Below are 26,445 nucleotides of genomic sequence, written 5' to 3'. Positions count from 1 at the left end.
TCAGATTCTAATAAGTAGTACACTCCTCACTCTACAGGGATGCCAGTATTTTTGGAAGAGTTGAATGAAAGTGAAAGAATATAAAATATGAACACAATGGTCAGGTACAGGCATTTAACAGAATCGTGTGCACATCCCTTGAAGTTTGTGAGTGGGAAGACAGCTAAGCAAATGTCTCCGAAGCTCTCTTTTTGGAAATCAAGTTTGTGTAACCAGACAAGACATGTGGCACAAGTCTGTGCAACTAGATCACAGAGCCTGGTACCACAAACATAATTATTAGTGGCTGTTTTTGTTGAATGGCAGGTTAGAGAAACAATAAAAAGAGGAGTTGATGATGATGAAAGAGGAAGGGCGTGAAATGATTGTACTCTGCTAGGAGCTTTTAAGTCTCAACATAAAGACAAGACTCTGTCATCCTCTCTGAACTTAAAGTGTTGACTGAGAAAAGCAAAGAGGGACGAGAATGCTGTTTGTAGGCTAGAGGAATAAAGATAGGATCTCCTACCCTGTCAGAAAGCTGTTAAACACTCAAGGTGAAAACACCCATCAGGGTTTTAGAGTCAACAGTAACTGTTTATATTTGGACATTTGCAGCAGACCTCATTACCTTAACATCCTTGACCAAGCTTCTGAGGCAAAGGACATCCAGGGTGTGGACTGAGATACTAGACTTTATAGTTAGGGGACTTTTTTTTTTTAAGCTTTTCAAATAGGTTCTTATGACTGTGCACCTATGTAAGGAAAGGGAATAAAGTGGTCCTTTTGTTGTGCAGGATAATTCTGTACTCAGGCTTGGGACTTCATTTTATTCTTTCTCTTCCTAGACCATGCAAGTCACAGCGGCTCTTTTTATGCTTGGTAGGCGGCTTTACATAGAAAACATGGAATACTTCTTAAATATTTTCATAGGGTTATATTTGGTAATCAGTCCCTCGAGGTAATGACTCATTACTTTGAGTTGAATATATATACACAAGATAAATGTGAGGGATCAGTCTCTGGGTCAGTTAGAATGGAAGACAAATTGGGGCAGTGGAGGAGGGACACTACATTCCTGTCTGCCCTGGAAGGTGAAAATGAACTGGCTTCGGATTCTACCTGAGTACCCAGGGTTGCATTGACACCCTCAAATTAAGGAATACCTGCCAATAGCTTTCCCTCCTTTCCTCTTTCCAGAGGAAAATAAATTTGCCAAAGTTGAAACAGGTACTTTGCACATGAATTTATTCAGATAAATTAATTAATTTGTTCCATGATTATATACTGGGCATCTGCTGTGGGCAAGGGGCTGGTAGTAACGGCCCATAGGGAGAAAAGAGGAGAGTCATGCTTTCAATAAACTCAGGGCAAATGGAGACTCTTCTTACCTCTAGGCAAATTCACTCTCCTCGTTCTTCACCATAGTTCTCACTCTGCCAAATGATCTAAAATCAGAGTTTTGAAAGAATCTGAAATCTGCATACTGAACATTTCTCCTTGATAAGAAAATAAGCCTAGTTCTTTTATCAAGGCATCAAGAATTAAGTTCAGCTACAGAGTAGCTGTAACCTATCCATAAATAAAAACTGCTTAATAGAGTTCCATTCCTGAGCCCCATTTCCATGCTGCCATAGTTTCATCAAGCTTTGTGAGCTTTTTCAGGGCATGTCTATTCTTATTTATTTAATTTTTTTTTTTTTTTAGTGTTTACTATTGTATTTTAACCAGTTTGTTTATATAAGACAGATGTGCATATTTCTATTCACCTATCTATTTAATACACTGACTAAGAAATGTATACTGTATTATGGGTCCTGAATTCCTGGGTCTGTTTTGGTAAAATATGGAGACTTCAAATATATCGCCTTCAAAAATTAAATTATGACACTAGATTTGAAATCTCTTTGGACATCATTTGCAAAGCTTCTTATATGAAAACAAACAGGGTTTACTTTGAATCTTACCCAAGAATAATCTACACTGAAACATTTCAATGTTTGTACTAAATTATATTATATTACAATCAGAGTTTTCTTTTGGTCATCTAGAATTAGGAGAGGAGAAAACATGTGCAATAGAAATCGAAGAGTGTGAAACTACTGAATGCTACTTGTTTTTTATAGATGTTTCAATTAATTTACTAACCTGACTTGCTAAAAAGCCAACCACTTTACCTAGAATTGTATTTTTCCATTTTAATGGCAATTTGACAAATTATTTTCAAATTTCTAGCTTCCATATTTCCCTATATGATATCTATGCACCAAAATTTTTTTTTATTTTTTTAAAGAATTTATTTATTTATTAGACAGAGAGAGACACAGCGAGAGAGGGAACACAAGCATTTCTCATGTATAATGACAAAGAGCAATAAAGGATATGTGCTGGGCTCTAATATCAATCCTTAGTTGCATCTCACTAAGGAAGGAATAATATTCCCCCCCCCACCCTCCGCCATCCCACATGTAGTTAAGGTAACAGTCTCTGTTCTTAGAACATCTCCTCTTCTCCCATGTTGCCTTTCCAATGTTGTCTATTCTAGAATGTCAGACTTTTACATGGAGTTTTAATCTTTGTTTTTATGCTGTCTCCAAATACCAATTTTAAGTACCAAGAAAACCCTTTACACTCGTTTCTATGAAAGTATTCCTTCCGATATGCTCTGCAAAATACTGACTATATCCTTTACTCTGTGATCTGAAATGACTCTGTGATGCTCTCTTCTATTTCCAGCCTAAGAGATCTGTTTCCTTTGCCAGCTGTGTGTTGTGGCAATGGAAGGGCAGTTCCACGGACTTCGGGTATACAAAATCACTTCAACCTTGGTGTAGGACAAAAGGGGCAATCTTCAGTCCAGAGGGCTATTAGCTTCCCATCTTGATTAAGCCCCCTTTTCAGCAGAAGCCAGAATTCCTCACTGCCAATATCATGAGTCACAGAAATATATAGTTTCATATATAGTAAATGTTTTGGTTTGGCTAGTATATATAAACAGGTGAATTGTCTTTCCACACAGTTAAATAAAATATATATATATATATATATATATACTAATAGTAGTATTTATATTTCTTAGCAAGTATTATAATTACCCACTATTTAAGTAACGATGGAAAGTATCTTTGAAAGAGTTAAGAAGTTAATTATAAATTATTTCATACCATGTTGAAAGCTTAGAAAATTTACAATATATGTGTTCAAAGTGAGCCTGAGTTTGATTCCTAAAACTTGTTCTACATTAAGTATTTTAGACTACTTAGGGCTGTTCATGCTTAGCTAATTTGTGAACACATCAATGCATCAAGTAAGACTGTTTCTTGCCAGAAACCCAACATCAAGATGTGTTCTACTGATCCAGTTTATTCTTTTCATTAAATTAAGGAGAAAAGATAGTCTATATTATATGTAATTACATTAAATAAATTCATAAAAACTTTAGTAAATGTGGTAGACATTTTATAGGAATGTCTTTAGGGTAAGAATCATACTGACATGGTGATCATTTAGTGAAATATGCCACGAAGTAATTTCTCCAACCCTTTCTGTTGGCTTTTAAGTTTTTCTTCCTTTATAAATAAAATGCAGTGGTCAAGCTCAACTAGAATGAATTATTTCTGGGTAATGAACAAGATAAATTAGTCTATAAAACATTAAGTAGATATAAAATTTTTGCCTGGTTGCCAACAGTTTGTAAATGTTTATAGGAGCCTCATGGTATAGTAGAAAGAACATGGACTATTTCAGTCCTAAGTAATCTTCTAGAGGTGCTTGGTAAGTTCCTCAATGTCCCTGGATCTCCTACTATCATCTACTAGAGAAGAGAATCAGAGATGAACCAGAAAATTGTTAGATTTTGCCAAGCTCTTCTCTGACTCTACAATTTACTAGAACCTAAATTTTTCTTAAGCCTTAAATGATCTAAGCTTTTATCACTAAAAAAAAATGAGACCAGGTTTCCTTATTTAGTAATTTTAGTTGATTCTGAGGCTTTGAAGTCTGTGCTTTAAATTAGATGGGTCAGAAGTTTTGATTGAATATACAACACCTCTTAAAATAATCTATAATGACTTAGGGGTTTTTTTGGTGGGGGATGAGGAAGTATTACAACTGACATTCCTGCCAACACCTCCTTATCATAGTAGATCTAATTTAGAAAGTTGGTGGACTTTTACTAGAACGTAACACATTTCTAGTACTATTTTGTATTCTCCATAGATTTTTCCAACAGCAAAAATATTGCAGTGATTGTCCTTTACTTTTACCCGGTTAGTATTTAACACCCTTCCTTTACAGAATGGCAGACTTTCCTTCTCTCTAAGGCTCAAGTGAAAATACACAAGCCACATAAGGATTCCGTCAGGCTTTTTCCCCAAATGTGAAATGCAGGAGGCATAAGATAGGGCCAAAGTTGGGTGTAGCTAGGATGCCCTGGCAAGAAAGTAGGATTTCTAATTTTCTAAAATTTTTCCTGAAGAATTGGTTTTACTAAAAAAAAGGGAGGAAAAAAGGCAAAACTATAAATAGCTTTATGACTTTATATACAAATATATTTTCTGGTACAGAAATAAGTTTACTTTTCAGGAAGAAATATTTTCAGTAACACTCTCAGCCTTACCCATGGCCTTCTTACCATTGAAATTAATTGTACCGGGCTTTTCTGAGGGTATCTTCAGCCTGCTTTTCTAAACTCTTCTGTTTTATGCTATTTCCTACCATTTAACACACTGTAAAATGGGATCCAATGTCAGTTATCCTGGGTCACAGCAAATGACTCAAACATGTAAGAATTCCAGTTTGTTTGTTTTCAGATTGCCGGTGGTTGGGAGTAGGGGTATGATTCCCATTTCTAGGGGCACACAAGCTTTTCTAAATCTTTACTTCATGCAAATTTAGCCATATAATCTTTTCTCGCTTTGCAAGTTAAATTTATATCAGCACTTACTGTGGACAATTCTCAAAAATATTTGTATAGGGCGCCTGGGTGGCTCAGTTGGTTAAGCGACTGCCTTCGGCTCAGGTCATGAACCTGGAGTCCCTGGATCGAGTCCCGCATCGGGCTCCCTGCTCAGCAGGGAGTCTGCTTCTCCCTCTGACCCTCCCCCCTCTCATGTGCTTGCTCTCTCTCATTCTCTCTCTCTCAAATAAATAAATAAAAAATCTTTAAAAAAAAAATATTTGTATATAAACTCTCATCCTTACAAACATTTAATCTATGTCTTGTCTATGACCATGCCGCCTTGAATGCGGCCGATCAAATCTAATCAATGTCTCACTGTGAATATATCCTAAGAACACAGAAGGTAATGTTTGAAAACATGGCACTATTGAAATGTTGATAACTAGTTATTTCCTGAAATAATTCAATAAAGTTAACCGGACAAAAAATCTCCGGAGAGGGGAAAAAAACAGAAAGTAATTGTCACATTTACTAAATCTATTGATCTAGCACAGTTCCATGAAGAGACACATTAAATGACCATCTGCAAATATTTGTTGACTAATGACCAACATGGAAGACTCCAGCATCATATCTCATTTGCAATTAAAAATGCAGTAGAAAATTAATCTTTAACACATTTTAACAATTAATTTACAACTGAGACTATTGTCCCTAAAATTGTGTTGTTAGCTTCTAATACTTTTCATGGTAGGTCACTGACAATGGTCAAATTACAATACTGGTCAATTAAATATAGCCATAAACTTAGAAATGTTTTAGAATTTGCCACTATATTCCTCAATAAGGCCAACCTAATGACTGCATTTATCCTTGAAGCACCAGTTGAAAATGTAAAAGGTCACTGTGGTCTTCAGCAAATTGAGAAAAATACCTATCTTTTTATATAGAGATGGTAAGAATTTTCTGCTAATTTAGGTCCTGTTTCTGTTTGCAATTCTAAATGAATGTCAGGGGTATCTGAAAGAACTTTGGATGATGGAGAAACTAAATCGCTCTGTTGCATTATTCTGAAAGGGCATCTGGAGTCTAAAACAGTACAAGGTAGGCCAGAACTAGATTAATGATTAGCCCACTCTGGTGTCCTCTTTTTAAAGGTGGTGAGATCATTCTAGAACAAGTATATGCCTTTAACTCTGGGTGGAGAATATGGGATGAAGTGAATCCCTACTTATTTGTAGCAATTTCTTTGTCATCAGTGTAACTTCAAAGGGGCCACATGGTCCCTTAATTTTTTTAGAGTGTTGACACTATTAGCCCTATGAGAATGCATGTAAAATACTTAAGGGAGTAACTGAAGGCACTTAAGTTTCAACCAACATTTCCACACTCTTAGTGAGGGGAAGAAAATAAAGATTATGATATTGCAAATCTTTAAAAAAAAAAAAAAAACCTGCCTGCCTATAGACAAAAATGAGGTGTATTTGTACACAAATTCCAAATCCACATAATTATAGTTAGGCAGATGTTGAGTCCCACACCTATCAAAAATACACAAAAGAGGGCGCCTGGGTGGCTCAGTCGTTAAGCGTCTGCCTTCGGCTCAGGTCATGATCCCAGGGTCCTGGGATCGAGTCCCACATCGGGCTCCCTGCTCGGCAGGAAGCCTGCTTCTCCCTCTCCCACTCCCCCTGCTTGTGTTCCTGCTCTCGCTATCTCTCACTCTGTCAAATAAATAAATAAAATCTTTAAAAAAAAAAAAAATACACAAAAGAAAAACCTAGCACTTCTTTCCACATTCTTTAAAATTTTTTCATTAGGGTTAAGCAGCTACCATTATTTGTGTCTATTCCTGTTTGTGGTTCTGCTTCTCTGCACATTTTTCTGTCAGTGCTTTTTCATATCAAAGGTCTTCTCTGTCTCTGAATCATAGTGTATAGAACATTGTGTGGTCCTTGGACCAGCAGAATCAGCATTTCCTGGGAAATGGCTAGAAATTCAAATTCTCTGGCCCCACCCCAGAGCCACTAAATCAAAAATCTCAGCAATCTGTGTTTCAACAAACCTTCCAGATGATTGTGATTCAGGCTCAAGTTTGAGAACCACTGGCATGAAAAACTGGTTAACTCCCCACCATCCTGATTCAGCAGACAGTAAATACCTATTGAATACCTACTGCTCCAGATTCTATGCAATCCTATGAGCTGTAGGCAATTAGCCCCAATTTGCAAATGAGGAAACCAAGACTCAGGAATTATAAATGACCTATTCAAGGTCATACAGCTGGTTAAGTAACAGAGCTGACATGTTAAGCCAAGTTCTTCTGCTCTTCTAGAGCTATTTCCTTCTCATTTACACCTAAGCCCTTCCATTAATTTTGTCACATAAAATATGACTTTGATGTTCCCTTTAAAAATTTGTGTGTGCATATGTGTCTGTGAAGTTATTAGCTGCCTCGTGTGTGTGTGTGTGTGTGTGTGTGCACATGCACGCAGGCATGACTGAGAGACAGACAGACAGATGGTGGGGGGCAGGGTGGAGAGAAATGAAATGAGAAAATAAGTAGATAATACAAAAAATAAAATTAGTATCACAAATGTTGCTGTCCAGTCACTCTCAATATATAGCAATTAGATACATTTTGACATTCTTTCAAGACAGTTAACTTAAAGTCTAGATGCACTTTTTGAAATTGTTGAAGGTCAAACAAATATGCAATCCCAAACAGGTCTGTTTAAGCTAAGAGATACTAACGTAGTTTTGTTAACCCTCAGCTATGTGCTCTCCTTTCCCAGTCGGTCTTCAAAAACCCATTCTCTTCTTCCTTTTTGCATTCACCACTCATGGACTATTTTGCTGGGCACATGCTACCTATGAATTTGGTGGCAGTTTTCTACTTCATAATCTCTCTGAAATTTTTTGAGCTTATGTAATTGTCCAGCAAACAAACAGCACCAGATGCTTGTTAAAGGTGTAAGACAAACTACTGCAGTAAGGGAGAGAAACTACAATATTAATTGAGCTCAACTCCAACTAAGACAAAGGTGATTAAGGTTTTTAAGGGAGAACAAAGAGGGATTACAGGAAAGTGGAAAAGGTGATAAAAAAAAAAGAGAGAGAGAGATGAGAGACTGTGGAAGTGAAATTTACAGAAGGGAGTACGTAGGGAATTACTGAAAATGGTTTGGGAAGGTGGGTTGGGACAATGTATAACTTGCAATTGGACAGGACTGCATTTTCTTTAAGACTCAGCATGGGACCTGAGGTCACCTTTAGGGACACAGCCTAGTGCAAGTGGAAGACAAGCCTAAGTTTGGTCAAGACTCTTGGCATAGTGTTCAGGAAGATCCTTTGTTCTGTGTGAGGGTTCAGCAGTTCACATAATGTGTTGAGGCTTCAAGTAATTTAACTCTGTTACACATTAAAGAGAAATGAAAACATTATTTGAGAATGAAATATTCTTAATTATTATGATGGAAATTATTTAGATATTGAAAACTGCTATGTATTTTTTTCTGGACATGATCTTATAAACCTAGAATTTATTGGATTTCCTAGATGTAAAGTAGTATTTCACTGCCAAAAATCATGAGTGGAATCATGTTTTCAATAAATTCAAGGGTATCAGTGGACTACCAACTGAAATAATAATTGCTGTGTAATTTTTTCCATACCAGTATTTAATATGAAGCAAAATTATACCCTATTAGATCATTTGCAAATTATCACAATTTTAACAACATAGGAAAATTATTATGTTTTATCATAGATATAAAAGATAAAACTAATGTAGCTTGTTCTAGACATAAACCTAAATATTTTTTGTTTCCCCCGAATTTTGCACCACATTTGTGTAGAACGTCACTCTCTAATGTAATGGAGAACCTATCAAAAAGAGATACTAGGATTTCTACACAAAACCTCATATCCTGTACTCAGAAAAAAACACTGCCAAGCCTTGCCCATAATTTTGACTCAATCCTAATCAGATTTCATATTAACTCATCAGCTTATTTTAATGGAGGTACTTAGAAGCTCTTTAGAGTATTCTACTTTCATAGTAGAGAAAGTCATTAGAGATAATGTTGATGTCCATTAGTCATCAAGAAAAACATTACATTCTTATTAGTAATCTCCATATATGAACAAGGAAGTGAATGAACTTGGAGATGAAGGTGCCAAATTATTTTTTAAATAAATAATGTCCAAGGAACTGTAAAACTTTAGTCACCTAGAAAATCAGTCTATATGGAAATTAGTCGCTTTGTGTTGACTAATCAGTATGCTTCTCTAAAGTACTTTTGAAATCTAAAAATCAAGTGTTTGCTATAATATGTAATATGGAGACGTATTCAAAATAGGTAAAATGGTCTTTACCATTTTGCTATATTCAACTTTATTCAACAAAGCCTGATTTAGTGGAAAGAGAATGGGCCTTGGATCCAAATACCAAATCTACCATACCCTAGGTGAATGTATATTCACCAATTTATTTAATTTCTCCAAGGCCCAATTTCAACATGTGTAGAACATAAGGCTTACCTGATATATTTTGTGAGACTCAGATATGAATATTAAAGTATATGATACCTAACAGTCACTCTGTGTCATTCTTGATTTTTGTGCTATTACTGTCTTTAAGTTCAACTCTACCCCAAATGGTGCTTTCCTTAGCCAAGAATGTTGCCTTGAGACCTCACACTCTAGATAGCCTTTCTGATCCATGTTTGAGACCTCTTTTCTCACAATTTTAATAATGAATAGTTGAAGAGACATACATATATTATTTAGAAAATTTAAAGGAGTTTCAGATTTGTAATAATTGCCTTTAGATAACAAATATTTATATTTTGTAATTCACTGACTTTTCCTTTAAAGAATGCTCATTTGGCCATTTCCTTTTACTTTCATTTTCATTTTATTTTGATGTAGAGTTATTATCTCAAGGTTTTACAAATATGACCATACTATATCAAAAGAAAAAAATTCTGGGGTTGCCTGGGTGGCTCAGTTCGTTGAGCAACTGCCTTCGGCTCAAGTCATGATCCCGGGGTCCTGGGATCGAGCCTCATGTCGGGCTCCCTGCTCAGCGGGGAGTCTGCTTCTCCCTCTCCCTCTGTTCCTCTGCCTGCTTGTGCTCTCTCTCTCAAATAAGAAAAATAAAAATCTTAAAAAAAAAAAAAGAATTTAAAAAAAGAAAAAAATTCTATATTTAATGAATACTGAGTTTTCTTTTACTCAGCCAGTTGCTGGACTGATCATTCATTGATTCATTCAATAAAATAATTCATTCAATAAAAATATATTGAGCACATATTATGAATTATGTATGTATGTCCTGTTCTAATAAAAAGAAGAAGAAGATCACTACAATTGCTATGGCTCTTTGAGAAAGATACACACCGAAAGAGGTATGATCTATGGTGATTCTCAAGACCACACTTGGAGCCATTTAGCACCACACTGTAGAGTATGGCCACATAATCTCTAAGGTATATAGTGTAAATGTGATAACAACTCTGGGGAGTTCCATAGGCTTTTTTATATTAGGATATAATATAATATAATATAATATAATATAATATAATAATATAATATAATATGATATAATATAAGTGGGACACTTGACAACAACTCATGAGAAAGAGATTTAGTTTGGAGAAGTTAGGATTTGTGTATTACATTATACTAATCATAATATGTTTCAGCACATTAAAACTATCAAACTATAGAGCATTATAATTTTGAGTAAAATATTTAGAGCAAAATAATAGATGTGAATGATTCTGAATTCATGAGGCTCTGACATTTATGGAGCTGCTTCCAAAGTTCACAACAAAGTTTTTGAAAAGTACATTCCTCACCCAGGACAGCACCACTGCTACTCAATGAAGTACAATCTATACTTTTACTGAGTGGTCCCCACAAAGTACGATTGGTGGGGAGAGCCAACCATAGCTCAAATACAAACTGAATCCTTTTCTCTCCCCCAGGCCTTTCTTCACTCCTTCATTTTCCTCTGCATAGACTATTTCTCTCAACTTTGCAAATTCTCACCTACTAAAATCCTACCCCTGACAGGTTCACCTCAAACATCAACCATCTTCAGGACAATAACTTTACTATTTAAAACCAAGACAAAGTATTTTCTCTCTCATGTACCTCTTAGAATATTTTCTTTGTATTGCAAGTACTTTAATTATATGTGTCCTTATTCTACCCAGTTTTAAAGCTCCTTGAAGGTAAGGACTGTGTCTTGTTTGTTTTTGCATCCTCCATAGTAAGAACTAACACAAATCCTACACATTTGTGCTCAATACATTATTTAATTTACTCAAAGAATCTCTAGGATTTCTTATATATTCATGTTTCATTTATTTAGGAGAGGATAATGGGATTTTGCATTTGTTTTTTACATCTAGCTTTCCCTCTGTCTATATCCATTTTATTAAAGTTTTACTTGCCTTTTACTTTCTCCTGTTGTGTCATGAAAAAACGTTTAAGGAGAAAGTTATCATGATGGCCAATAGTTTGTTTATTCTAATAGCTCAAAAAGAGAAGTATTCTTGGTCCAGGGTGATTGCTAGGGAGAAAATGGGTCAGATGCTTCTCTTCTGGAGAAGGATGAGAAGCATAAACTGGGAAAGAAACTTGTGAATGGCCCTTCTCAGATTAACTACTCAATGATTCATCAAAACATAACTCATGCATTGGCAAGTTAAAAGAAAAGATGATTTACATGAAAATTGTGACTTCTAGGTTATTTCCATTTGGATTTCATCAGTTTGCAAAATCTTCCCCATTACTATGGTGATGATGCATTCTTAGGTAGAATGTGCCCATTAACAGGAGCTGATTTATGTTGCAATCACTTGTAATGTCAATAATCAAACTTTATTATATAGGATTTCAAATATAATTCAAAATAAACCTTAGAGATTGCTATTATTTACTTAAATAAATTTGCCAAATATTGGATCTTTCTAACATGTTTTTTAAAGTCATATAGTTTTAGATAAAATACTTCCTATTTGCCAAAATTCTTAGAGTCCATACAAGATGGTTGATACCTTGAGTCTTACTTAACTCCCTAACCTCTCTTCTCATGACTTCCTGCCTTGTTTCTTGTTCTCTAGTTGATAAGTCAAACATGATTTTCTGAAAACACCACACTGTTTCATCTTAATGCTTTTGTTCATGTGTTCCCACCTTTCCCCTGGATGCTTCTTATTCAACCTTCAAAACCCAATTCAAGTCTCAGCTCCAAATAGTAAGTCTGCCTTGGAGCCCCAGCCAATATGGACTACTTTTATTTTTGCCTCTTTTATCTTCTATCTTAGCTCTTACTATCACTTAATATGTTTTATTGTAATTCTCTGCGTATTTGTCTTTTACTTCCAATACAGCATAGATTTTGCTCACGGAAAGCATAACTTACTTGGCTTTATGTTCCCATTTCCTAAAAGAGTACCCTTCTCCCCACAGGTCTTCCTATGTGTTTGAATTAAACTGTCCAAAAGCTCTTAAATAGATTTAGAATACCACCTGTCATATTCATCTTTTAAGAGACATCAAAACTGATGTGGTTGAAACTTAATGTAAGTAATAGAATTTCACTACAAGAATATGTCTTCAAATTTAGAAAATACCTGACTTACATGAATAAGAAATATAGTTTATGTTCCCTTTCATTAATGATATAATTTTCAGGAGTTAGTTTCTTTAAGTAACAAAACAGTACTTTATAACTTTTGAGATAATTGTAGATTCACAAAAATTGTAAGAAATACAGAGAAATCTGTATGCCTTTCACTTACTTTCCCCTAGGATGTCATCCTTCAATTGGCATTTAATTTTGCATCAAAATATACAAATATAGAATGCTAAGTTATTAGTCCAACAACCATCAAGTAGAATTCTGGTTCTCTTTTTCAAAAAAGACTTTTATAAGCAAACTTAATCATCCTTACCAAAGAACAGAGAACACTGAAGAGGTTCTTCATAAAAAAAATGGACAAGTCTGCTACACTTGAGCCCCTCAGAAAGTTACTTTCACATTAACAGATGTTTATAATAAAGACAGTCATTGTTCATTACCACAAAATTATCAGATTATACTTTACTAACATACACAAAAAATTCTTTTCAGAATTTGAAAAAATCTTAAGTCATCTAGGTCTTCCCACTTTCTATTTCAAAGCATAGCGAACTTTTTCACACTAGTCTTAACTGGTTGCAGAGTGGGAAAATGGTTAATTGATTGATGAATTCTTTGACTATTGAGTTCCTGTTTTGTGCAAAGCAGAAAAATCCAGGGGTTTCCAAGCTAACTATACCATGTGCAATGCACTCTCAGAAATGATTGGTCAAGGATTTAGTAACATTTGTATCACGGTTTTCTTTTTGTCACCTTCAAAAATCCTGCTTTATTCTTTGCTAAAATCATCCTTCAATGTTTTCATTCTAACAATTTTTGGTTACAAAAGCATACATAGGGAACAACTTGCAATTTACTGACAGTGCTTGTTTCTTAGGCAAAGTAAATACCGGCCTAAATATTTTGCCCAAGATTTCAACCTCCTGCGTTGCTCTGTATCTTCTGCTTGTGACATAAAGTACATTAGATTCCCTTCCCTGATACTTAGACATTTTCCTCTGTGGCATGCCTATTAAAGACTGTTATCTTGATGAGTCATTTTGTCAGATGGTTTTCCAACAGGATTCCCTTGGGAGAATGGGAAAAGGTGGGGAGATATGATAGAGAGGTAAATACAGATGGAGAGCACAACAGTCTGAAATCCAGAAGCTTAGGTGTTGGATCCATCATAACTGACCTCTGTCACTTTAGCATCTTATGTGTGAGTTATATAATCTCATATCCTCTGTTTTTCATCTGTAAGTAAGAATAGCAATACCTTCTTAGAGGACTGTTGTGAGAATTAAAGAAATAAACTATAAGAAAGTATTTTTCAATATGCCAATAAATGGATGTATTTGTTTGTACCTCGAAGGCAAGGTAAAATATCGGATGCTTTCCCTGTAGTTACCTACAGACCTTTCAGAGAAAATTACCTTTAGATGCACCAACCAAAACATGTGTATTAGGGAAAAAGTTCTCTTGTCTATCAGTTACAAATTCTCTCAGTTTTCCATTCTTTCTAGGGGGAAAAAAAAAAAGCCTTTAAAAATGCTGATGGATACTGGATATTCTCCCAACCCAGTAATGATTTTGCTATTTTAAAGACAATGTGGATGTTGGGATTAGACTTTCTGTATCACAGAATGTCAACACATTTCCAAAACTGAATTTATCAGTCAAATGTAGCCAAGAGATTTAGTTTATCTAAGTGTCCTACAAAGGAGAAATAGTTTACCACTGTTTTTACAGATTGAGGCAAATCTGACATATTATTGACATATGCTATGGATTTAATTTAATACCATAGTACAGATGTGTGCTCTGATAAGTTTTTGTGAAATCTAGGCTAAGATAGAGTTGTTTCAATATTTATGGGGTTGAAAATGCAGAGTTAGCAAAGGAAGCATTTTAATTAAAACAATATTTTTCTTTATATGCTCAGAGTAAAATATAAGGGAATTCTTTTATTTTTTTTTATTTATTTATTTTTTATTTTAAAGATTTTATTTATTTATTTGACAGAGAGAGACACAGTGAGAGCAGGAACACAAGCAGGGGGAGTGGGAGAGGGAGAAGCAGGCTTCCCGCGGAGCAGGGAGCCCGATGTGGGACTCGATCCCAGGACCCTGGGATCATGACCTGAGCCGAAGGCAGACGCTTAACGACTGAGCCACCCAGGCGCCCTAAGGGAATTCTTTTAAAGACTTACTACTTGTTTCAATATAATTGCTGGGTTTTTAGGCACATCGAAAGAGATTTTTTTTCCAATTTTTAATTTTTTTTAATTTTTATTTTTTTTAAAGATTGATTTATTTGAGAGACAGAGAGAGAGTGGGGGGGGGGAAGGGGCAGAGGGAGAAGGAGAAAGAGAATCTTAAACAGACTCCGCGCTGAGTGGAGAGCCTGACACGGGGCTCAATCTCACCACCCTGAGATCATGACCTGAGCTGAAATCAAGAGCCGTTTGCTTAACTGACTGAGCCACCCGGATGCCCCCAGTTTTTAAAAATCTACTAATTTTAGAATGATCAGAAATTAAAACTCAACAGTTCTGATTTTCTCTTTCTTTCACCTAAATATATGTGACCCTTTAAATTTAGCTTTTTTTTTTATTGTATGTTTTAGGTATCCTAGAGATAACTTCAGTGGAAATCGGAGTTGTTGCCGTCAAAGCCATTAACAGCAACTATTATTTAGCCATGAACAAGAAGGGGAAACTCTATGGCTCAGTAAGTATTCTGCTTTAGTTTTCCAAGTCCGCTGCAGTAAATCATTACCAGGGTTTTGGACTGTTTCCCTCAGACACTGAAGAGCTTTGTTATCATTCTATTGCTAGTAAATAGAGCCACGGTGGGCTGGTCACCAGAGTTTCAAGAGCTGGCAAAGCAGCTCTTGCAACTGTGTAATTTCCTCTGTTGTTCACCCATCAGTCTACCACACAGGCTGTTGCTGGCTTTCGTCAGTCCGTGCTCTGAACTGTTAACAGGTCAGACTCTCACGGAAGCATCTGGTCAGATTGGCACGGGTGCTGCAGACAACTTGGAGAAGAATCATTGAAAACAAAGACCTTAAATTGCGTAGGAAACCATACACTGTGTGTGTTTTAGAGCGGAAGATAAAACAGGGGTTTGGTATTTTGTATTCTGTTAAAATATGAGATGGGGAGGCAGATTAAGAAATTCACCGTTTGTGTGTGCCTTCAATCAGCTTCATAATTTTATTTACCTAGACAACAGTCATTAGTTCACTGATGCAGCTGGTACCCAGCCAATGCTTTGGGTACATACATCTCTGAGTTTCATAGCAAGGATTAAGGAATATCACTTCAAAATGTGTAAATAACCTTATTTTGTTGATTAGCATAAGGACAATTGCACTGCCTGCCCAGAGCCAGCAGCTCCCAAACTTGACCACAATCACTGGGAAGGATTTTTTGATACATTAAAGCTGTGATAAGATCTAAGAATTTGAATTTCTAACAAGGTTCCAGGTGTTCCTGATGCAACACTTTGATAACCCAACTTAAGAACCACTGGTCTGATTATAGAATAGTCTTGTATTTCATTTGTATCAGGTCCACTCATAACTGGGGAGTTGGGCACACACACTGTAGGCCAGTCCCTTTGTCTGGGGTAACTGCCTTTTGCATGGCAGGGGGAGGGACGTGGTTAAAGGAATTTTAAAATTTTCCATTATGTGCAGCTCTGCTCATGAGCCCAGAAGAGAAATGGGCCATTTTTTTATTATTATTTTTTCAAAGATATTATTTATTTATTTGACAGAGAGAGAGACAGCGAGAGAGGGAACACAAGCGGGGGAGTGGGAGAGGGAGAAGCAGGCTTCCCGCGGAGCAGGGAGCCCGATGCGGGGCTCGATCCCAGGACCCTGGGATCACGACCTGAGTGGAAGGCAGATGCTTAACTGAGCCACCCAGGTGCCCCAATAATGGGTCATTTTAAAAAGTGGTACCATTCAGGGGTTCACAGCATAATCACTTTTGAGGCATTTTTTATTTATTTTCTTGAATGAACATGCTTGAATCCCTCCTTAATCTACTATTATCAGAATCACTGGGTAAGAGGACCAGGTTTATATTCTTTGCAGAGATACTAATACACTTAGTCAAAACTAAAACTTTAAAGTCACATCAACACAAATTTAAATTGAGAGAAAAAAAGGTAAACAATTTTAATTGCAATAAAAGATTGAAATAACTTTTAATTGATAAAGTATACCTCTTTAAAAAGGTGGCGTCAGAGAGAAATGGAGAATTCTTAAATGAACAGGGTCATAAAAATATTTAATAACCTTTTTCTTCTATCCCAACACAACTTGCATACTGTGTCTATGCTTCTTACTAAACTCTAAGATGTATGAATAATTTCATTGTTTCATCATTTCTGTATCTAAAGTAGATGCCCATTGCTTTCTATCATAGCACCCCCTTTTAGTTATCTGCAATGAGATTTATCAGAAATTCTCTCATGAATGTGTTTATTCTTGACTGTTTTCCCCCAATAAATTGTGAGCTTAAATTGGACAGGGGCTGCCTTATCCCACACTATACCCTCAGCACTCAGATCCATCCAGAGCATAGCCCCAAGACCTTTTCTTTTTTTTTTTTTTTTTTTTTTTGACTTTCTTAAGTATGACTTGCCTAAATGCTGTAAACACATAGATTCCTAGGTCCCTCCTCCAGAGATTCTGATACATCTGAGCTAAGGTATAAATACTAAAAAAACACCTGAGATTAGGAATCTGCTGCAGGTAAACCTCACTTGGAGACATTGTTCTAAGGGCACATGGGTGGTTCAGTCAATTGAGCAAATGACTCGGTTTCAAGTCAGGTCATAATCTCAGGGTAATGAGTTCGAGCCTGACATCAGGCTCTGCACTCAACGGGAGTCTGCTTGAGACTTCCGCACACGTGTTCTGTTTCTCTCTCAAATAAACAAATCTTTAAAAAAAAAAAAGACATTACTCTATAAATTTATTTTGGAAAGGAAAAAATAAGTATCTGCTGCTACTTTTCTATACACAGCTCTGTTGCAAATATAAAATCATCTCAAATAACCCCAATCCTCCCACAGTCTCTAAACTGCACCCCCTTTATTAGAATGAATATGATTATTCACATAAAAAATCATCACTGCTTTGAAGCCATATAGTTTTAGACAAACTATGTTTGTGATGGTTCTGATAATGTTCAAAATGATGATCTAGTTCACAGAAACCCAGATACTTAAATATACACACATTCAGGAATTGAGAATTTAGTAAAAAAAAATTTTTTAAATCCCAAGGTGAGAAAAACTGCCCAGGAGAGGCCAACTAAAAGATCCCTACAATACTCTTGGTTTGGATTGGAAAACATAGAACCAGAAGAGCAAAATCCCGTATTCCTTAGCTTCTTATCTGCTTTAATGTGGATATAAGAGAAGAGGGACATTTCTTTTTTTTTTTTTTTAAGATTTTATTTATTTGACAGAGAGAGACACAGCGAGAGAGGGAACACAAGCAGCAGGAGTGGGAGAGGGAGAAGCCGGCTTCCCGAGCAGCAGGGAGCCCGATGCGGGGCTCAATCCCAGGACCCTGAGATCATGACCTGAGCCGAAGGCAGATGCTTAACGACTGAGCCACCCAGGAGCCCCTGGAGGGACATTTCTAAAGCCAGAGTTTTGAGATTAGTGGTTACTCTTCATCAGTAACTCCAGAGAAAGATACTGGATTTATGGAATGAAGGAAACATCAATTCTTGTCCCAAAAATCCCCTTAAAACACATGGCCACTTGAAACAAAGCCAAAGGACTATGGCTATAGAGTGGAATTTCCCAGGACCAAAGTCTCAGGTTTCTACAGTAAAGGCAGTGATAGTCACCATGTTTGTAATTTCTTTGATATGATAATTCACAAAGCAAGGCATTCCATGTCCTAGTTTTCAATCATTTCTAGACCTCAGAGTAAATCTATTAAAATTCCAAGTTATGGAAAATTGTATATTATCTACCAAAATAGAGAAATCTAGTATTTGTAAAAAAGGAAAACATCCCCCCACCCTTCCCTGGCCCTCTTGGTTATCTAGAACGATTATGATTTTGTTATAAGATCTGCTTTCTTACCAATGTGGGTGTATTTATTATGGATTTATAGGTAAAGTTTGCAAACTTGATAAGCCCAAGTTTTTTCTGTAATTCTGTTTTCCCCATGAGACCCCTGGTCATTATTCTGAAGAAAAAAAAAAAAGGATTATAACACTATTCTTTATCATTGACTCATCACAAATACTGATAGTGGAACCTTTGCTTCTTGACAATCATTCTAGGCACTTAAGCCATGTCATATTCAAAACACACCAGCTTTTTAAAAGGGCCCTAACATGTGGTTATGATAATCAATTAAAGTGAATCATGAGCCTTCAAACACAGAACCTGTTTTGTGGTTGTGAGTTCTACTCTTCTATTGTTGACACCACGCATTAAGTGCACAACTTAGGTACAAATGGCAACAGCAAACAAAACTCTTGAACTGGAGTTCTCTGGATGGTGGGTGTCAAATGGAAGTAAGTATCATCATCACCAGAATAAAAGATCTTATTTTCCCCTTGCAGAAAGAATTTAACAATGACTGTAAGCTGAAGGAGAGGATAGAGGAAAATGGATACAATACGTACGCATCCTTCAACTGGCAACACAATGGGAGGCAAATGTACGTGGCATTGAATGGAAAAGGAGCTCCCCGGAGAGGACAGAAAACACGAAGAAAAAACACCTCAGCTCATTTTCTTCCAATGGTGGTACACTCATAGAGGAAGGCAAGGTTTGTGGATGCAGGAGAACCAAAGGTTCTTTTGCCAGGACTCGTTGGTATTCTTCACGAAGACAGTAGCTCAAAAGGCAGAGACACACTGTAGATGTCAGATGTCTGCTTGCTTGAACGAAAGGAAGTCTTTGAAGGTTTTGTACTCACTGCTGACATATGATGTTCTTTTAATTAGTTCTGTGTCATGCCTTATAATCGAGATATAGGCAGAGTTACATGGGATGGAAGTTATTCCTAAGCAAACAACATTGTGGCTGGGTTTTTGGAGAAGTTTTTGTTTCTGTTCTTGTTTTTTAACCTCTGAGCTAGAACTTAAAGGACATGGAACAATCTGTTGGATCTTCGGGAAAGTTATTTATGGAATACGAACTCATATCAAAGACTTTCATTGCTCATGCAAGCCTAATGATTCAATGAGCAGTAAGACATGCAAGCATTTACTGGAAAGCACTTGGGTCACATCATATGCACAACCAAAGGAGCTTTGGGCGTGGCATCATGGAAGAGTTGGATAAGAATTAAAAAAATGTAAACATGTTAGTGTTAAACTGTTCTAACAAAACAAATAGTACGGTATGCTTGTGCATTCTGCCTTCATCCCTTTCTATTTCGTTCTAAGTTATTTATTTAATAGGATGTTAAATATCTTTTGGGGTTTTAAAGAGTATCCTCAGCAGCTGCCCTCTGATTTACCTTTTCTTTTTCTTCAGCACACCACATGCATGTTCATGACAAAGTGTTTTTAAAACTTGGCAAACACTTCAAGAATAGGAGAGGAGATAGGGAAGCAGGGTGAGAGCCCCATGTGCTATGAGTTAACTTAATATCACTCCTGCAATAAGAACCATCCACAATAAATATGACAGTGTTGTGGCATGGCTTGATGAGAGATATCTGCCATCGTTTAAAAACATCGATCACTCCTAAGGCTTCCTTTCATAAAAAAATAGACCAGAAGGCCAAATTTTTCTCTTTCAATACACCAATGGGGCTCTAAGAATATACTAAAAGAAGGAAAATTGTTAAATAAATTTTAGTAGCCCAGCCTCATTATTTCCCAACGATTTTTTGCCGTGTGTCACGGTGGTAAGTGATGAAGAGGCTGTCTGCATATGTAAGAACCCTTTATAAGTCCCACAGAGTGCATTTCCCCCAAAGGAATTATCAAGGAATTTGAAGTGTAACTCTCCCAGGGGCTTAAACTGAGCAAATATATCCTCGTATATGTGTAACCATATACTGAAACCTGTTCGAGCTGTATGATCTAGTCTTTACAAAACCAAATAAAACTTATTTTCTGTCAATTTAAAGAGCTTTGGAACATTCCATCATGTAACCATATCAAAATTCATTTTGTTAGAGCAGGTATAGAAAACAATACGTAAGAGTATACCAGTCATCATCACATTGTATTCCAGTAAATAAATACATAAGCCTTATTTGCAGTGTCTGTAGTGATTTTTTTTAAAAAGTGTAGAAAAATATTATTTGTTTTAAATACTTTAAGTGATAACTATAAGATTATATTGATGCTGCAGTTTTATCTTCATATTTCTTGTTTTGAAAAGGTCTGTTTATTTTTATTGTTCGGACACAGTATTTTGGTACAAGGGAAAGATTCACTAAATGTGTCTTTTTACTAAAGTTTAACCTCTAGAAAGGCTGGTGTTTTGTGATCCTCTCTTATAACTTAATTGTGTCAATGCTTAACCAGCGCTTCCAGTTAATCTGTTATTTAAGAATTAGTTTTAAAAGAAACTTTCCCATAAAGTCATCCCATAAAAGATCTTATTTATTTTTCATTCCTTAAAAAAGTTGGGATTTCAAAAGATACATATTTGAGGCAGAGAGTTTGGGCTTATGGCTAAAGTTGCACTTGATGGCACTTGGCTTCCAACTTGCTTCTTATCAAATCAGATTCTAAAAATGTTTAATTTTTGTGGTTGGAATCTGTATGTGAAAATGTAATTGGTAACTGAGTCTGAGACCTATCATGTAATGTATTGCTATCAGAACTAGATTATCTTTGTTCTTTTATTTTAAAATAATAATTGCACCTGACACACGAACACAGACCACCCAAAACCAAAATTAAATGTTTGGTGAGACAAATATAGGATTAGATGACTGCATGAACAGCAAACAGGGCACAAACTGGATTCGTATTTCACATAGCCATTTAGATTACCAAGGAGACTATGTGTAAACAGGCATCATTATCGGACTCCAAACACTAAAACAGCTTCTAGCAAAATATATCAAAGCTTGCAGAAGCCAAAAATAGAAAACATCTCCCTCACCCCCACCCACCCACACCCCAACACCACATACACACACACACACACACACACACACACACACACACACACACACAGAGATAAGGACAAAAACAGTCTGGTAAGGAGAAAGGAGATTCTCCTGCATTTAAAAACGGCATCTTGCTTGATACTGAAATAGAATTCTGGTCCCCTTTGCAGCTGGATTGTGCTACTGAAGAAAAGGCACTTCTAGCCCTGAATAGTGTATGTTAAAAAAAAAAAATCATGATGATTTTGGGAGCTCAACCTCTGCGGGAAGTGTGGCCCCTGGCCACGATGTCAAGGTCTGTCAGCCACAAACGTGTGTCCATCTGAGCGTTGGTTCCGAGGAGACTCCTCATAAAGATATAGAATCCCTCCCTCCTCCTACCTCCCAAAAGGCTGAACAGTGTATAGTATGTTACCTTTAAATAAATCAATAAAAATGCTGGGAAAAGAAAATAAAAATATTGTCCTTGTTTGTTTTATTAGCCTATACCTAACTACACCTGGTAATAAAAAAAGAAGCTCAAGTGCTCTATGCATGGCAGGACGTGGTTAAATACCCCACAGTCCCAAACAACAACAAAAGAAAAAAAAAATCACTCAAACATTTGTAAGTTTTCTTTAATGTTTTACATGTGTGAGTCAGCTATCCTTACTCTAATAACAACCAAATGCTTTAAGATTTTTCCTAAGTTTTCAGGTCCACCTAGTTTACACAGTGGATAAAGAAGGATGAATTGAAAACAAGGATGGCTTGTGAAACAATGAAAGACTTTTGGAGGAAAGCCAGGAGGCTGCAAACTCTGATTTCAAGAGGAGAGAGTAGGCCAATGAATTTGATTTGAAAATTAGAAAGAAAAAGTATATAGTTATGCAAGCTGGGTCCAGGGCCCAAGCAAGGTTTTGGACACTATCCAAATTGATCAGCATTAATGCTGCAAAATTCCAATAATTTGGATGTTGTTAATTCAGGATGTATGATTATTCAGCAAAAATAAAATTTACCTTTTCCTTATTAGTGAAGGCTCTAGCTGATCCAAACTTTGTTTAAATAAAAATATCTGTAGGAAACCAGGAAATACTTACAATACGTGGTACATTAGAAGTAACCCATTTAAGGGGCGCCTGGGTGGCTCAGTTGTTAAGCATCTGCCTTTGGCTCAGGTCACGATCTCAGGGTCCTGGGATCAAGCCCCGCATCGGGCTCCCTGCTCAGCGGGAAGCCTTCTTCTCCCTCTCCCACTCCCCCTGCTTGTGTTCTCTCTTTCTCTCTCTCTGTCAAAAAATAAATAAAATCTTAAAAAAAAAAAAAGAAGTAACCCATTTAATGCAAACAAATGCCATGTTGATTAAGAATTCTTATATATTTCACTCGACAGGACTTTTGCAACTTAAGCAAAGCAGTTAAGAAAAAAAGGGGAGTATTTTGTAAGGATACTGGAAAGAAATGGGCAGGTCTGAATTCCACCAGAACTGGGACATGAAGCGACTAAACTCTGCCTCCTCCCAGCACTCATTTCCTCTTACCTCTGACTGGCTTTATTTGCTGGGCTACTGCTTGCCACCAATTTACATCTTTCCAACTCTAAAACCCAAAACCTCTTTTTCTCAAGATCCCCAAATGGAAACATCCTAGGTGTGACTATTATTGGCCAGGGGTGGATAGCATCCCAACCTCTAGAGCAAACAGTCTGACAAGCCATAGGGACACTGGGATTGGCCAGGTTTCAGTCACATGACCACAGAGCTACAAGGTGCAGATTTCGACAGCCCACACATTTGAAGAAGTGAAGAATAGTGTACCAAGGGAAGGGCAGTGCTGGACAGATCAAAAACAAATATGGTTCTTAGTTACATCTATTTAAATGAGACCACTGCATGGAGCACTGGGTGTTATACGCAAACAATGAATCATGGAACACTACATCAAAAACTAATGATGTAATGTATGGTGATTAACATAACATAATAATAAAAAATAATAAAAATAAATGAGATCACTGACTTAAACATTTATCTTTTTTCAAAACACATATCATCTAATCTTATATTTTTCGCTAATTCTAATTAGCCTTCAGCTAATTTGTTCAAATCAGAGACATCTCAAGATGTTTTTCTTTTATGTATTTTTTATAAGGGAAAGATTGTATTTGTTTTGTTTTGTTTTAAAGCCAAGAGAAGGGCTCTGAATGTAGCCAGGATCACTATAATTCTGCAAACTTTATGGAATAATAATTGAGATGAATGCAAGTTTTCACTAAATCAAAAGGTAATCCTGCTAGATATTAAACTATACCATAACGACGTCAAAAGTATTTCTTTACCTCAAAAGCACGCACCAGTATTTTCAAGTATATCGACATGTAGACAAAATCTGCAACTCAAATGCCATTCATTTTTTTAAAATGTAGAATAAAAAAGAAAGAAAAAGAAAAAAACCTGCTTTATGTCTTTTACTACGTCTTGTATACATTCACAATGAGACAAAAGAAAACTTTGTAACATGCATTTCTCTTTCACTGATTAGAATAAAACACAAAATGCCCTTGCAAGTGAATAATCTACTGAAAATACCTTTACAAACACCATGTATTTATTAGTTAAAATGGAATAATCATGATCAAACTAATGAGATCAAAGGAATTGGTCTCATTCTTAAGTGGCTAATAATGAATATTTCCATGTGGCTGCTGCACGGTATCAGCTAAGGGCAACAATTCTATACCCAAAGACAACAGCCATATGTCAACCATATATGCATGTGGCATGTATTATCTTACACATTTTTATTATCCTCCACAAAAGAGCCTATGTTCATTTTTTAATATAGGCAATTGCATCCTCTAGAGATGAGCACAGCAAATGAAGAATCAAAACATCCCATGTTCCTCATTACAACTGTAAATTGAACATATGCCTTCGTACAACTTAGGCAGTGACCCCAGCTGTAGAATAACCAACTACAGTGAGGTCTTAACCCTCCTGAAGTTTGTTTTTAATTACCTTATACACATTGTAAATGACTAAATAATCTTACAGTTTTCTAAATTAGTTATCATTTCTGTGCTCAATTTAAGCTGCTGACAATGCAAACAAATATTCCCAGGTCTTTCAAGGAGCAGTAAATTAAAATCAGTGTTTCATAGGTATTATAAATCAAAAAAAAAAAAAAAGACTGCTTTTTATGGTTTTCAGGTTAGAGGTCACTTATCAATTCAATTCAACAAAAAAAAATATTTTAACATCTGATATTTAACCACCAGACTTTTCTATACCCATTTTTTTCAGTGACATGATCAATACGTTCAGACATTAATAGTATTTAAGCCAATATCTGTAAAACCAATATAAGAAAAAATCTGGGTTTTGGGGAGCTTTCCAACCGACAAAAGAAAAACACTGAAAAATGACATTGCGAATAAGTTACAAACAATATCTTGTTTTCCTGATAAACTGATATTAAGTGTAAAATGCATTTTATGATGCAAGCTTACCCTCATGCAGGAAACAAATGAAATTTAATAGTATTTTTAATAGTATTTTTAAAGTCAGATCGGACAATTTTCCTTTTCATCTTACCCTGGGAAAGTTCCGCATTCCGTCCTCTAAAATCTCCTAAGAAATAGGCAAATCACCACATATCAACTGCAACATCCCCATTCTTAACTCCAGGTGATATTAAATAGCTATGTGAAATCTATTTTCTTATTAAACTCACAAGAAAAGAGACTTTATTTAGACCCATACCCACCTTCAGCTGCTTCAAACAAGTAAAGACACCATAGTAATGTTAGTAGAGATTGTTGGAGGCCTCTAGTATTGGGTGCCTGGAATTGTTATTTTCACCTTTCTGGTTTTATTTATTTTTTTCATTTCTATTTCTCTCTATGGTTAGAAATATTTGCAGATGTAATTAGTTAAGGCCAATTGAAACCAGAGTGGACCCCTCATCTAGCATGACTTGTGTCCTAATAAAAATCAGAAACTTGGACACAGACATGCACACAGGGAGAACACCCATGAACACAAAGACAGAGATTGCGGTGAGGAATCTACAAGCCACGCAACACCGATGATCACCAGCAAACCACCAAAAGCTCTTCACTCACAGCCCGCAGAAGGAACCAACCCTGCCAGTACCTTCATTTCAGACTTCTAGCCTTCTGTACAGTGAGACTATGAAATTCTTAAATCCACCCAGTTTGTGATACTTTATTATGATAGCCCTGGGAAACTAGTAAAGAGTCTGTAACGTAAGACCCACAGAACTCAGTTAGGATGATGTCTGACACACCTGGGATCATAATGCTTTCATGTGAATACACAGAATTGTTTGACACCAACCTTCATATCAAACAACCTTAACCAACCCCTAAGCCATGTCACTGCAAAGTCTAATGTACAGTTTTGCTCAATAAATCTTTACTTAACCCATAGATTTTTGGAGTATCCCCACAATGTCCTACTTTCCCCCTAAATTTTGTATTTTGCTCAATGGCCCCAAATATGATAGATTCCAAAAACGACACTTGACCAAAGTCTCAAAATGCTAGTTAGATGAAACTGATGTAAGCCAGAAAACTTAGTGAGGAACAGACATACTTTCGGGAGTTCTGTTATTTTTAAATCTTGACCTTCCTTGTTTACAAAAGGAACAACAAAAAACAATCAAGTTAGGACATACAAATACAAATCTACACATGGTAGCCCCCATTAATTCCTGATAATTTATGACAATTTTAGGAATTAACATCTCAATTATTTTATGTGAAATATTTATAATTAGACTATAAAAGAGACAGAAC

The 26,445-nt window shown here is 36.1% G+C and overlaps 1 protein-coding gene across 1 annotated transcript in view; it reads left to right on the top strand.

Annotated features, from left to right (window-relative positions):
• FGF10 (fibroblast growth factor 10) overlaps positions 1-21,893 on the top strand; it is a 79,906-nt gene extending 58,013 nt beyond the window's left edge. Inside the window, exons 2-3 of the mRNA XM_036111771.2 lie at positions 15,144-15,247; positions 19,126-21,893. Coding sequence (XP_035967664.1) covers positions 15,144-15,247; positions 19,126-19,323 — 302 coding nt within the window. The 3' untranslated portion in view covers positions 19,324-21,893. The remainder of the gene's footprint in view (positions 1-15,143; positions 15,248-19,125) is intronic.
• Positions 21,894-26,445: the final 4,552 nt, after the last annotated feature.

The sequence above is a fragment of the Halichoerus grypus genome, chromosome 2 (genome assembly GCF_964656455.1).
Source record: "Halichoerus grypus chromosome 2, mHalGry1.hap1.1, whole genome shotgun sequence".
Taxonomy (NCBI): domain Eukaryota; kingdom Metazoa; phylum Chordata; class Mammalia; order Carnivora; family Phocidae; genus Halichoerus; species Halichoerus grypus.
This window is presented reverse-complemented; position numbering and strand designations above follow the sequence as displayed.